Consider the following 15,642-nt stretch of genomic DNA (forward strand, 5'->3'; position numbering starts at 1 on the left):
ATCTCTGAACGCACAGTACGTCGAACTTTGAGGCAGATGGGCTACAGCAGCAGAAGACCACACTGGGTGCCACTCCTTTCAGCTAAGAACAGGAAAATGAGGCTACAATTTGCACAAGCTCATCGAAATTGGACAGTAGAAGATTGGAAAAATGTTGCCTGATCTGATGAGTCTCGATTTCTGCTGCGACATTCGGATGGTAGGGTCAGAATTTGAAGTCAACAACATGAAAGCATGGATCCATCCTGCCTTGTATCAACGGTTCAGGCTGGTGGTGGTGGTGTCATGGTGTGGGGAATATCTTCTTGGCACTCTTTGGGCCCCTTGGTACCAATTGAGTATCGTTGCAATGCCACAGCCTACTTGAGTATTGTTGCTGACCATGTCCATCCCTTTATGACCACAATGTACCCAACATCTGATGGCTACTTTCAGCAGGATAATGCGCCATGTCATAAAGCTGGAATCATCTCAGACTGGTTTCTTGAACATGACAATGAGTCCACTGTACTCAAATGGCCTCCACAGTCACCAGATCTCAATCCAATAGAGCATCTTTGGGATGTGGTGGAACGGGAGATTTGCATCATGGATGTGCAGCCAACAAATCTGCAGCAACTGTGTGATGCCATCATGTCAATATGGACCAAAATATCTGAGGAATGCTTCCAGCACCTTGTTGAATCAATGCCACGAAGAATTGAGGCAGTTCTGAAGGCAAAAGGGTGTCCAACCCGTTACTATAATGGTGTACCTAATAAAGTGGCCGGTGAGTGTATATATTTCAAAATGGAAAAAAAGGGCCATTTTCGACTTTGGACGCTATTTTCTGTTACTGGGTTAAAAGCAGTGAAATAACATTATATTTTGATGGATCGTGCATCTTGGATGTGACGATAGCTAATTTGTTTATGATTTTTACTGTTTATTTAAACTGAGGCAGCCTCGGGTCTTCGATTTCGTCACGGGTAGCAACGATCCTCAGCTTTTTGAAGCTGCCGGTAGTTTTGTTGGCGGCGTTCTGCTGGTTGACACCCGCGATCGGTGCTAGCACAGACTGCGGGTGTTACTGGTAAGCCTTTGCTGCAATATGCAGCAAAGACTTACTGGCTATGGAGAGGCCTCAGCCTGTGATCCCTCTCTATGCACCCACAGCCGGCATGTGACGTACCGGCACATGCCGTGATTCGTTTCGATTTGGTTTGAATCGCATTTTCTCTGAAAATTCGGCGAACCGGGTCGAATCGAATTTTCACTAATTCGCACATCTCTAATTGTGAGTCATCTTAGATCTCACTGATAAACCTCTTAGTTTCCCTTCTTTCAGCCCCAGTACAGATATCATATCCATTACACTTTGTGCTATACATCCCAGTTCATTCTTTGATTGGAGCAATACTGCAGCTTCATTCATACAAAAACACAAGGATTTGACTTTAATGATCCGTGACCTTGGCAGTTATACACTGGTTTATAGCAGAGCTTATAGAAAGACATCCTTTGAGAATTTTACTAGTCTCAGATTTAATACTGTTAAAAGCAAAGTTACTCAAGAGAGATTACTTGAATAGCATCGAACACACTTGCGGTCTGCACATAACTCTTTCTCTTATCAAAATTCTTACGGCAAAACATACTTAAGCATCACATGAAGTTATATATCTTGCTGCTACTAAAGTCCAGTGGCCAGGATGCAAAATATAAAATATAGTTATATATAAAAAAGACTACTTTTCCACCTTTCTAATATGCAATAATTACTTATTTCGGAAACCCAGCACATACCGTAAATGTATTATGTGGATAGTTGATTGACTCCACTTAATTTCGTCAGAATAAAATCATCCACCACGGCCAACCAATATGAAAGAACAATTGGATTACCAATGAAAATAAAAGTTTACCTCATTAGTAGTAGGCCTTCCAGATCTCCATGCTTTCCCTCCTACTTATCAATTATAAATTGGAAATTATCAATCATAATTCTTTATGTACAGCTTTATTTTTATGAATAGTTTAGACAGTAGCCCATCTAATCCATCTCTCATCTATCTCTCCTCAATGTCAGTCTCTCTACCCATTGCATAACAAAGTTAGTTTAATACATTAACATGACTGTCCAAAACCCGTTCTCTACATACATCTCTGACCTAATCAGCCAATAATCTGGCTATTTAATCTTCAATCTTTGCAAGACCTTCTACTCCAGTCTCATACTATCCACTTTATACCGATGTATAGCAGCATATTACATCAGGCATTGTATGCATTTTGCATAGGTCTACAGGCACAATATAACAGGTATCCGATTAAGGCAGCCCATTAGAGGGCATTACCAGAGCACCTCAGTGCGGAAGCATCACAGGGAGCAGAACATGTCTTATTTTCCTGCCCTGCTCTCTCCCACCTTCCTCTACCTTTGTAATCTAGCAGCAGCAGGAAGTGCAAAGGGAGGGGAGAGCTCTTTGTAACAGCGAGCGAAAAAACATCATTGAGGTTCTATGGGAACACCCCCATAGCTCCACATGCTCATTAGCATAATGTAAAAAATATTTTAGAAGGAAGTAGGCCATAAATAACAAATATAAGAAGATCGTGACATTTACAGTGTCTTGATCTATGTGTGAGTGTCCCTAGTTTATCATAATGGATTTTGATGGTAGATTTTCTTTAAGCTCTCTACTTTCAGGTGTGTCTTTTTGAGTTGACACATGCAATTTTGCCCCACTCATCTAACAGTTGGAAACCTATTACCATATCGGAAGTCAAAACCAATATCACTGATAGCTTAGTAAAAGGTAAGAAAAAAATACAACTGTACTATAATAGTGAAGCAATGTTTGTTAAAGAATGCAAAGAGCTGAAGTTGTTGGAGGTGGTGAAAGTTGATTTTTCCATTAGGGAGTGGGAGCAGAAGAGTGATTTGGCCTTCTATGTTACATAACCCTATCAACAATGTACAAATATGAAAATCCTGTGGATGAAGTCTTAAACACTCAGACATAAAAATGGAATGTGTAAATGTAAGCTGAATGGGTTTACATGAATGTATACTCAGTTTTTTTTACATTTTTGTACAGGTTAAGAAAATATGTTAATCTTTGTGATTGATTCATATAAGTTACAATCATTGTTCCCTGTAGACTTTATAGAGACAAACCAGATGAGAATCTGTAAAATGCATGTTTTTGGGAACAGAAGATCATAAAGAACATTTGTATTTGTCAGATCCACATTCACCCTCTGATTACAATCCTGAGGGATATCTGCACATTGGGGATGGTGATTACACAGGTTTCAGAAAGTGGTTTGCTAAATGTCATTTTCATTTGATTTTATTAAATCACTTGAAGCTGGCAACGTTTTTTGACATGTGCACACTTGTCACAAAACAAACGTGAATCCTGCTGCTTTCAGCCATCTACCACAAAGTACTTGAGACCGGCCAGCAATCAGCGGCTGCTGGACCTGCAAGTGCATTGCAATTGACTGAAATATTTCAAACTGTTATCTTTCCCCTGGTCCAGTATTGTGGCTAGTGGTGGGTCCACAGCATCGCTGCTAAAACATGATTTTAAGTTAGCTCACATAATTAGTGACACCACGGGAAGTTCAGAACATTTACAACAACAAATTATACAGTATATCCTACTCTGAAAACAAAATGAAATATACAAATATAAAAGTCATGAAAATGATCAAAGAGTTACTAGCTGATTAACATCGACTATAAGTTAAATCTACATTTTGTTTATGTTTCTTGTTATTTGTATTACATTTTTTAAACTATATTTAGTTGCAAAATACGGAAAGCTCTTTAGACAAGTGCAGAAAATGTTTTAAGTTCATCTTACAATTCTAGCAGAACAAACAACAAAAGAAGTGAACAGTGGAAAGGGAATAAATTAAGGAAACAATAAAGGTAAAATAAAAAATAGACTAGGGATCCACGAGTAAGAGTCCTTATGATGAAAATCAACCAGTGCCCTGTGAGCATTTGTCAGGTAATCAGCAACTAATGGGACGGTAACACAATACATGGTAGGGCATGAATGGGAGGAGGACAGCCAGGGTAGCTATATCTTGCAGTATCGGTATTGCAGATTTTATACATAACTGTGAAACTCTACTGAGTATGGTTCAACAAACCTGTTGTTTAGCAGCACAAGAAACAATTAGGGGACTCAACCGATTAAAAAACAGCCATTGCACACAACCTTATTAGCCCACGTAACTGTCAGCACCTGCCTAGCAACTGCACAACCACCACCGCTAGATAAATGGTTAAGGTTGAACTAGATATCACAGGGGACTGAAACTAGAGATCTACAGATCACGGGAGACAGAAAAAACATTAACCAGCAAGAAGTCCAGGATAAACTGGCCACTTATAGGAACTAGGCACTGCCTCAGGAGGAAAGAGCAAGCAATTACAGGTCCAGAGTATTAACTCTTGCAAGACAAAATCTTAGGGGTGTGGCAAACAAACACAAACATTAAAGCACACTTCACACACTTATTATTGCCACAGTGCAGCGTTTTGGCACAGACGTGACAGTACCCCCCCCTTTTAAGAGGGGCCACCGGACTCTCACCATTCCCACAGAGGTTGGGAGGGGGCAATGGTAGCAAGAACATTATCAGAGCACAAGGTTTTTTCAGAGGAATTGGTCTGAGCATTATCTTGCATGGCCTCATGCACTGGATGAGATAAGCTGAAATCCCCTTTATTGGGGCACTTAGTCCCTGGGGAAATATCAGTCTCACAGTTGAGAGACCTGTGCGAGGTTAATGACACTGCAGACTCTTTGACCAGAGCTTTAACACAATCCAAAGAATACTTAGGGAACACATATAAGTACAAAGCAGGCATGAAAGGCTTGGCAGGATACACGGTGGCCCAAGGCAGGCTTGGCAGGATACATGGGGGTCCAAGGCAGGCTTGGCAGGATACATGGGGGTCCAAGGCAGGCTTGGCAGAATACACGGTGGTCCAAGGCAGGCTTGGCAGGATACACGGTGGTCCAAGGCAGGCTTGGCAGGATACACGGTGGTCCAAGGCAGGCTTGGCAGGATACATGGGGGTCCAAAGCAGGCTTGGCAGGATACATGGGGGTCCAAAGCAGGCTTAGCAGGATACACGGTGGTCCAAGGCAGGCCTGGCAGAATACTCGGTGGTCCAAGGGTAAGTAAGGCTTGTTAATATGTCAGCACCTGGCCAGAAACTGCGCAACCACCATCACTAGATAAATGATTTAGACTGAACTAGATATCACAGGGGACTGAAACTAGAGATCATAGGGGACTAAAAAATTAACCAGCCAGGAGTCCAGGCTAAATTGGGCACTTATAGGAACTAGGCACTGCCTCAGGTGGAAGGAGCAAGTAATTACAGGTCCAGAGTATTAACTTTTGCAAGACAGAATCTGGCAAGAGTTAATACAGGGTGTGGCAGACATTAACAGAAACATTAAGGCACAGTTCAGACACCTCTTAACGCCACCTACGGATAGTGCAGCGTTTTGGCAGTAACAAAAGAGGTATGGTTTTTCTTGTTCCATCCTGGAAAACATATTTGCATATTTGCCAAAATCCCCAAGTGAAGCATTGATAGCTATAAGTCTCCACGTGTCTACACGGTGGCCTTAATTGGCAAAGACTCTGTAAGGAGAACTCTAACTTATCGACAATAGTCAAAAGCCTCTCACTCAGCTAAGCCAGTTATCTACACTGAACTGAAGAGATGCAACCACATTGAAACACTGCTACAGTTAGGAATCTGTTCTCTCTGGAATAGATATACTGGTTTGGCTTTAATCCCACATCATACCATAAAACTTCCTGATATTCATGCTTCATGTTAAAGGGGCTTCCTCAGAAGGTAGCAAGAGAGGCATTGTTTTCCTTGTCCCATCCTGGAAAACTTGTTTGCATATATAAGGGTTTCTATAAATTAATAGCTTTATGTGAAAAAAAAAAAATTTCACACTACACTTCCAATGTATAGGCAACAAAGCAGTTGATATCATACAGCAACAGATAGCTTCTTCCTCCCTCCTCCTGTGTCCTGCCACTACATTTTCCAAACTGCCCTCTAACATTATGTCACAGCGTCACAGGACTTTTACAGTGACCCAGTTAAAGAGCCCTTACAGTTTTATTTGAGACCACAAATAGAGCCAAGGATTAATGAAGAAGAATCTCCAAAGGTCTTTAAAGCAGTGCCTTCTACACTCAGATTTTCCCTACATTCAGACAACAGGGCATCCCACTTTATGAGTTGCTCACTGGTAATCTGCCTGCTTTTGCAAATTGCCTGGTAACGTATATAGAGGACTTTGAAGAAAGTTTCAAATATATGATGTGCCAACTACCATTATTGATTGATTCTGTCAGGGAAGGACTTATATTCAGGGTGTAGAATTGTTGCACTATATGACAATTAGTATGTCTTATTAGTCCAGGCAGCTTTTACAGCTTGATAAACTCTGACCTGAAGAATGTTCTGTGATGACTACAACAGACATTTGGTCATCTGTTCTCCACACCTACCCTCATGCCTGTATCAGGACTTGGAAACAAAGAACTCTTTAAATATTCCTGGAATCTCTCATTAACACTTTGTCCAATCCTGAATGACCTTGTGGTCTTATTAATCAATGGGAGGTTCTGAAACCTGAACCAAATAGAACATATACAAAACATTGTGAGATTCAGATATATGGGGTTCACTCTATACATCTATTTGGACGCACTGTACACTATACATCTTTTTGGATGCACTGTACATCTTACGTAATTAAAGCGTTTACTTTAATTTTGGTTCCTGTATGCTCTGCGAACTCATAGCTTTGTAAAGTGTGGTAAGCTGTGTGACTGCTAGAGAGCCGAGTGTGCATGTCTAGTGGTGTAACAAGGTGGCTGCTTGAGAAACAAGAGTGGATGTAGAGTGGGATACTTATTGGTCCCAGTATAAATGCAATAAGTGGTGGCCGCAAATTAATAATTGGAGTGCTAGAGATGTATGAGGTATAATTTATACTAAATTTGTGTCCTGAGTAAAAGGTATGCACAAGTTGGAGTTGGGCTAAATTAACCTGTACATTTGCACCCCAAGTCACGTGATGAGGGAGCGGTGTCCTTGCCATGACGTTTCACTACAGCAACTTTATACCACTTTATCTTTAATAAACTGTTCAAAAGGGGTTGATATTTTTATTAATCTTTAAAAATCAGTAATATCAGCAGAGTGGCGCGCCACAGACTCAGCTCTGTGCATCTCTCTACTGACCAGTTTCTAAAGCCATAAGATAATGTCAAATTCTTATTTTTTTTGTCAGTAAGACACATTTATCTTCTATTCCAGATGTGCACAGTTGCAAATGACATTTATCATTCCAAATTGTCTAAAATTTGCTTCATTTTGTGGCGCAAAAAACTCCAAACTAATCTATACTTGAGGAAAACTTAGAAAATGGAACAAAGTTACTTCCAACATTTGTGCGACTTTTTCGGGACATTTGTAACAAATGTCTCAGAAAGAGATCTTAAAAAATCACCCATTTAACACTAGGAAAAAGTGAGATTCATTATCAAAGAAGCAGACAGAAAAACGACAAAAACTAGCCAAAACAAACAGAGGTAAGATAAATGACGCACTATGAGCTGATCTTGTTCCAGCCAATTCGGGAAATTTATTTTCCAGGAACATCCATTTGTGTGCATATCTGCAAAGCTGCTACATGTCACCAGTAGCTGCAGCAGGGAAATTACTGGCCACAACTTATTTAAGCTGCTTGCTGGATGTGCCTGTAGTGGAACCCAAGGCAGTCTTAGAGAATCACCAGAGACAACCAAATAATGTTATGAGTGGCACAGAAAATATTAACTTTAATTCTTTTTAATGTAAATACATTCTTCATATACATTTTATAAAATATAAGAAAAACATTACTTTGCTTTAAATAGTAGAGATGCCCCCTTAACTGGGGAAGACACTGCAGTTGTTGTAAGGTTGAGGTTTTCACGTAGAAAGTTACGTTTCTGATATGTCATTGGCTTTATGACACCCCTGGAGCATATTTTTGCAGAAACATTTACAGGAGGAGTGGTTTTTGGAGGAATTCCATTGATCTCATAGGTCCATTGCATTGATGAAGTCTATAAAAGGGAAAAATAGATAAAATGTTATAATAGCATCACATAGTTTTTTTTTATATGATAGGTTTTCTTTGCCAAAAATATTGCACCTGTGTGTGGCTGTTTTGACACGTCTCACATTTCTGGTAATAAGTAAGGATGAGCTGACCCAAACTGTAATGTTAGGGTCCCCAATACTGACTTCATCCTGGACTTCATCCTGGATTTAAGGTTCAGCATTCAGGTTCTCCTCTGCCACATTATGTCAACGCCAATCCCAGGGAAAGTGGGGGCCAACCAGTAGCATTTAAAAGGTCAATAACATTGATTAGTGCTGGCACTGATAACGGGTATTAAAAAGTGATGAGTGAACTTGACACTGCCTGGGATCTGTGCCAGCACTAATAATGGGTGTCACTGGCAGGTGTTTGAGGTTCTTTTGTTCGAGGGTCGGCCAAACTAGATGTACCCGAAGAAAAGAAAACACAGTGTGGCTACCATATACAGCCAAAACACATTCATGTTACCAGCAATGCAATGTAGCCTCATGATAAGCCTGTATTCTCATGATAAGCTAGTAGCTCTTTACATGGCTTTTCCAAAAACACATACTTTAAAATTCTGTTACAGGGCTGAATATGGTAAACAGGTTACATGTAAGGCTACATTCACACAACCGTAGGGGCATGTATGTATGGCCAAAAGCTTGCAGTCACACATACGTTCCCCCATATGTCGGCAATGGGCGCACAGACCGATACGACATATCCGATCTTTCTTTAGTTTAAATTAAGTTTAAATTATTTATTCCACCATCACATCTGTCTTTTTTTGTATATTCATCATAACTTTCCCCATGTTACGGTACCGTGCACTATATATCACTATAGAGAGGGGAGGGGTAACCCCTCCTCCTCTCCATGGGGCCGGATGTATGCCCTCCTGGTTGTAGCCGTGCGGGCATACATTTGTGTAAATGTAGCATTACTGTGACAGATCACCTATTATAATATTTTTAAAGTCCATTTTGGCTTTATGAAGTCATACTGACAGTTTAATCTATGTGTACTAAGATGTTATACCCCCTTGCACACAACACTTTTCCTATGTGATATTTAGATAATTATTGTTGTTTCTGTAAAATGTTTGTGTCCATTATTAGATGCCATCAGTTTTTAACCTCAAATCAGCACAACTAACAGTAAAACTGATCCAAAGATGCTGATTTGAGGATAAAAACTGATATAACTAATACATGCGAAGGCCCTTAAAAGGCTTGTCACACCCACTTTTACAAACTTGAGTGAATATTGTAGAAATACAATTTATGTGCATGTGGGCTCGAAAAACTTGAAAATGTTATTCCTCACCTTGTATCTTTTTCTACTCTTCCATATAGAATGTGAGCCCTCACATGCAGGATCTTTGTAGTTTTTGTATTTTGTACTTGCATTTGGTAGTGTCTTAATGTAAAGTATGTGAATCCCTTATTGCTTCTACAGCATAATGGATTTATGGTGCCCTAGAAATAAATACCACATACACTCAAGTGTAAGCCGACCCAAGAATAATAATATTACGACAAAATACTGGGAAAACGTATTGACTCACATATTGGTCACAGCCTCTCCGAGTAATAAAATGCCCAGTAACCTCCCACAGTAATGAAATGCCCAGAAGCCTCCCCGAGTAATGAAATGGCCAGTAGCCTGCCATAGTAATGAAATTCCCAGCGGCCTCCCCCCAGTAATGTAATGCCCAGAAGCCTCCCCCTATAATGAAATGACCAGCAGCCTCCTCCATTATGTAATGCCCAGCATTCTCCTCAAGTAATGAGAAGAGCATGCAGCCTCCTTAGTAATTAAATGCTCCATGCAGCGCTCCCAGTAATTAAATGCCCATTCAGCCTCCCCAGTAATTAAATGCTCTGCAGCAGCCGTTCTAGGTAGTGAAGTGAAATACATCATGTAGCGCCCTCAGTAATAAAATGGCCAATGCAGCAGCCCCCTTCAGTAACAAATTCCTCTGCAGCAGCCTTCCCCATAAATAAAAATCCCCATGCAGTGCCACCATATCCCCTTTTTTGTATAAAAAAAATAAACTTACATACTTACCTTCCAGCGCTCCCTGTGGCTCCTTTTCCCTCTCGTCTTCATGTAACAGAGTAGGCAGAGACGCTTCCATACATTTTGCCCGTGCACTCACTATGAAGCGGCAAAGTTGCCGCTGATGACGTTGTGCTGTGTTCGTGGGCAGAGTGCAAAGACGCCTCTCTGCACACTCTGTTACATGAAGATGAGAGGGAAGAGTTTTATTGCGGGGAGCGGTACCGTATTTTTCAGACTATAAGATCCTCCTTACAATAGGATATATCCCATATTTGGACACCATAAAAAGGAAAAATATATCTGACACCAATTAAATATCCCGTCACACACATCTCTGCAATAGCTCCGCTACCTACACACAGAGACAGATGTGCTACATGCACACAGCTCTGCTACTCTTGGACACCCCATCCCCACCCTCATTAGTTTTTAACCCCTTAAAATGAATAAACCCCCTAAATACCCTCAGCTCCTAAATCTGCTTTCTACCCTTTTTGTTTACCCTACATACCTGTTTTAAATAATACCCCCTTCACCTTCCCGTGCTGCTCTCCAGCCCCACAACTACTCACATCTACTCACAGCATCCAGCTGCAGAGCACAGGCATTTCATCAAGTGTACACAGTCTATTTTTCCAGGTTATGTGACTTGAGACTGCCACGTGACCTGATGACACAATTGCAGGTCCAGTTGACCAATAGAAGGAATAAAGACATGCACAGAAAAGCTCATCAATACATTCTTCCAGGTTATGTGACTTGAGACTGCCATATGACCTGATGACATCATTGCAGGTCCTGTTTCTTACATGATGGCAGTAAGAGGAGAGCGGGTGCACACGGACTTCTCTCATAAAAATCGGCTCTTTATCAGGTCTGGCAGTGCTGGATCCTCCTGATCTTCTTACCATAAGATGTAAGCACTTTTTTGCAAAAAAGTGCCTCTCTCTTCACTCGTGTATAAGACACGTTGGGTTTTTTCTGCATATTATTTGTGCTGAAAAACTCAGCTTATACATATAGATATGGTAGATATTTTATGTAGTCACCTATTTAATAAAAGGAATATTCCTTTTATGTTCACATACCACAGTCTACCAGTACCATTTACTCTAAAAACAGACGCTCCCCGCTGACACATTTCCATTACATTACATTGGGAACTCTTTCCATTGTTTATATAATTGATAGTATAAAAGAATTCAGACATAAACTATCCATACAAGATGTAACTAAAATTATCTTCTCTTTTATAAACACCTTAAAATGGAAATAGTTAACATGAGTGTGGTTTACCCCATTTACAAAATCAATTAAAATTTGTTAATGTTTCCAAATCCTTAATAACATTGGACGGTCCATAAATGACTCATTTAGACTGCAGATGGCAGTTTAATATAATGATCATGTTTAATATAATACCAATGCAGAGGACAGAAAAAAAGGTCACGAAGAAAAAGATGTAAAAATAAAAGTGTAAGATAATATCATTTTAATGACCACAGACTGGACTATTAAGTTTCTGCTGTATTATTTTATCATCATTATTATTATTGTAATTACATTGGGAAAATATTCTGGCAGCTTAATTAGTTATTAACGGTACCCTTGAGGGGGCCTCATTATTAATCAAAACCCTAAAAACACAGTACATTGCACATTCCCCCCAGAAACCACTACTACGTAACACTGTATTTGTACAATAAGTAACATAAACCCCAGGCTCCAATACAGTGCACAAACAATTTGATAATGATGAGGCAGCCAGCCAGGTATTTATATTTATCTACTGCACAGGGCAAGCCTTCTTGCCTTTTTGCTCCCTGAGGTGAAAAGATTTTAGCTATTATAATACTGCCCCTAGGTACAAGAATATAATTACTATAATACTGCCGTCTATGTACAAGAATATTACTACTATAATACTGCCCCCTATGTACAAGAATATAACTACTGTAATACTGCCCCCTATGTACAAGAATATAACTACTATAATACTGTCCCTTATATACAAGAATATAACTACTGTAATACTGCCCCCTATGTACAAGAACATAACTGGTATAATACTGCCGCATATGTACAAGAATATAACATAAGACAAATGAATACAAATATACAAAAAAATACAAAAGAAAAAGGATTCCATAGGCACCCGCACAAGTAGTAAATATAGTATTCCATTTATTAGTTATCTATTGTTAAAATGCCAAAAACACAGATATTAAAAAGTGTAGACTGTATGCAACCTTTATGCCTCTATGATTACAGACTAGAAACTAATCTTTATGTAATCTGATCCTGTTATTATCATTCCTTCAGGGGGATTTATGACCACATTATCATGTTTTTGTACTACTAACTATACACTTTTAAAGAAGAACTGGAAAACAAAAAACATTAGGGGAGATTTATCATAAGTCTCTTAAAGCAGAACTGTTCTAGTTTCCCATGGCAACCAATCAGAGCTCAACTTTTATTTCCCCACAGCTGTTTATAAAATGATTCCATGGGTAACTAGAACAATTTTACGAAAGAAACCTGATGATAAATCTTCCCCATTGTGTTATCATAAACCATCATTGTTGTTTTTTTCTATAACTGCAATAGCTGAAAACTTACATGCCAATATAAATGAAATTCCTTTATTGGAGTGGTTTAGTTGTTAATGCTCTGCTTTCCTTCTGTCTCAGCCTCTCTCCATTCTTCTCTGCATTCTGGTTGCTGTGAACTGTCCATAGAATAAAACAGGATACAGACTCGGGTGAGGGGGTGGGGCTAAGCATCCTTGCTAGGTCTGGTCTTTGCTGACTAATTACAGGAAGCAGCTCCTTCATGTCTGTTCTGTCCAGTTTACAGTCTTTTCTCATGTTAACACACACAGTCCACCTCCTCCTCCTGCAGCTACTCAGTATAATAAAGAATCTATTATCATCCATAAGCCTTTCCTTCACACAACCAACTTCTCTCTAGACTTTGGCACAAGGTTTTCATGTTCTATATCTCCTCTGTTCTCTGTACTCCTCATCCCTCACTGTCTTGGGAAGAGCAGAGAGTGATGGCATCTGCTGAACAGCGTGGCTGAAACATCCATCTTAGCATATAGTATGAGATTTTATATCAGTGCAATGGTGTATATGTATAATCTGTGTGTTTAGGTGACTTTGAATTTATCAGGTTATAGTCACAGCTGTACTTCACAGCAGTAACACCAAGGAGATGATTCAACCTGAGATTATTTGTCCTGATTAGCTGAGCTGTTAGTGGTGGAGAGGAGAGCTTAGCCTTATGGGAAGTGAGGGGAAACTGCTCTGGCCTCATTCTCCTTATCTGATGTCACAATCAAGAAGTGCTCGTCCACTTCAGGAGAAGCTGAAGATAATTTTATTAGTATGGCTGATATCCTGAATCTCATGCTAGGTAGCATCACGATATAGGTATGGTTGAAAATTTTGTCATAGGCTCTCTCCAAACTATTTTTGGACAGGTTACTTCGGAGTTGTGCATTAATTGTGCCTGTGGATCATAATGCATGCATCAATTTAAAATGCTACTTGTCATTGTATAGCCTCAGCTCAGTCTGTGCTCACATCTAACAACTATGCAGCAGATCCTATTAAGTTTTGCCTGGAAAATTGTTTTGCATATAGAATAATTTTTTGCAGTCAAATGACAGATGCCATGATGCAACGTGACAGACATTATAATATTATTTTTGTGCCCCTATGATGGAACAGAAAATGTGACTGATAAACAGCAACCTAAATTTGAATCTTACATAACATGTTTGGCTATCGTATGATCCTAAGCACTGAAATGTACTTTTTTTTGTTCTTTTTAAAACTGGGATCAGGAAGTGAAATGCACAGTAGGGGGGAGGGGGTTATCATTATTTTTCTGTGCTTTTTTGGTGGAAAAAACCTGCAAAAAAGGAGCATAAAGGTTTTTGCGACTTTTCATTGCTAAAAAGGTGTGTAGGACTATTCTGGCGTAAACATAGAAATGCTGTTAGTGCAACATCGTGCAAAGCAACATTCATGACTTGTGACTTCTTTTAAAAATTGCATAAAAGTTGTATAGTCACTCCAGCCCCCTGCTGGTGTACATACTGTGACTTTTTCAGCATTCTGCACAATTTTTGCGACTTTTTGAGAGAAAAATGCTGGACACATATAGAGCATAAGAACATTTATTAAAGGGCCAAAACCACGTTAATGAATCTGACTAGCAGCTCTAAAGACAGACATAGAACTCTCCCAAAGATCCAGGCTAATGATAAATCTCCCCCAATGGGTTTCAGGCAGAATCCTATAATAAATTAAACTAAAAACCAACTTGAAACAACTGAAAGTGGAGTACTGCAGCATAATTTCTGGTTTATCTGCAGCACTGGCTTATACTGCCTATTAATGAACTAATGGCTGATTATAGTAGCCTCACTTCAATCAAGTAATGTGCTGATTTCAATCTGTACAACAACACTGGTTTTAATAAGCCTTCAACCCAGAGGGGATCCTAATTGCTTTGTTAAGTGAAGCTGAAGGTGAAACAGTTTATCTTTTTTGGATTCATGGAAATGTACCCTAGGGTTATGCTCACTGTGAATATGATTCATTAACCTCTGTTAAATCTTAGTACAGATCCAAAAAAAAAGCGGCCCAGATTTACATTTGCTTCACATTTATTCATTTTAACAAAATGCTGTGCTTTTGTTATTTTATGCAAGCAGGGAAGAAATCTTAAGCATTTTCATTGTCTCAATTGTATCCTAATGACTAAACAGGGAACCAAATGAACTTAACATTTTATTCTGCATAGAAAAATAAAATAGATAAATAAATAAATAAATAAATAAAAGGAAGCATGCATGTATGTTACATTCAGTTCTTTCTATTATTCTGCTTATACTGTACATACTGTATCAGAGCTGACACCAGAAACAGAACATCTAGCAATAAGTTGCTTGTCAACCTATTTGTCAACAAAGTGCTTGATTTAACATCCATTGGTGAGCGTAAAATAGTCAGGTCACAGCAATCTAATATTGATGGCTTATTCTATTTATAGGTCATAAATATTCTGATCTGGAAAATACATTTAATATTATCATTTCTATATGTTAGCAATTTAATCAGAACCTAAGCCATTATGGTTAAACAGCACTGAACTGGATTTTCATTGGCCAACCAGATAAAATTATTCTGACAAGCCTTGCTTTGTCTATACAGATTATGTATTTTCCACATTTTTTTTTTTTTTAAACCCAGGTATACAATATAATTCATAAAGTTTAATAGAAGATAAATGCACAACAATCTTAGTTGCTCCAAACATAGGTTTAAATGTGCTGTTTCTGTTGGGCTATTGGAGCTCATTTGTCATAAGAATCAAAACC

General features: G+C 39.1%; 1 protein-coding gene across 4 annotated transcripts in view; it reads right to left on the reverse strand.

Annotated features, from left to right (window-relative positions):
* Nucleotides 1-7,884: 7,884 nt before the first annotated feature.
* The window catches only part of CFAP47 (cilia and flagella associated protein 47), a 381,927-nt gene continuing 374,169 nt past the window's right edge, over nt 7,885-15,642 (reverse strand). For all 4 annotated transcript variants that reach the window (XM_072135929.1, XM_072135930.1, XM_072135931.1 and 1 more), the window contains exon 65: nt 7,885-8,160. In XM_072135929.1, coding sequence (XP_071992030.1) covers nt 7,951-8,160 — 210 coding nt within the window. In that variant the 3' untranslated portion in view covers nt 7,885-7,950. The remainder of the gene's footprint in view (nt 8,161-15,642) is intronic.

The sequence above is a fragment of the Engystomops pustulosus genome, chromosome 2, assembly GCF_040894005.1.
Source record: "Engystomops pustulosus chromosome 2, aEngPut4.maternal, whole genome shotgun sequence".
Classification (NCBI taxonomy): Eukaryota; Metazoa; Chordata; class Amphibia; order Anura; family Leptodactylidae; genus Engystomops; species Engystomops pustulosus.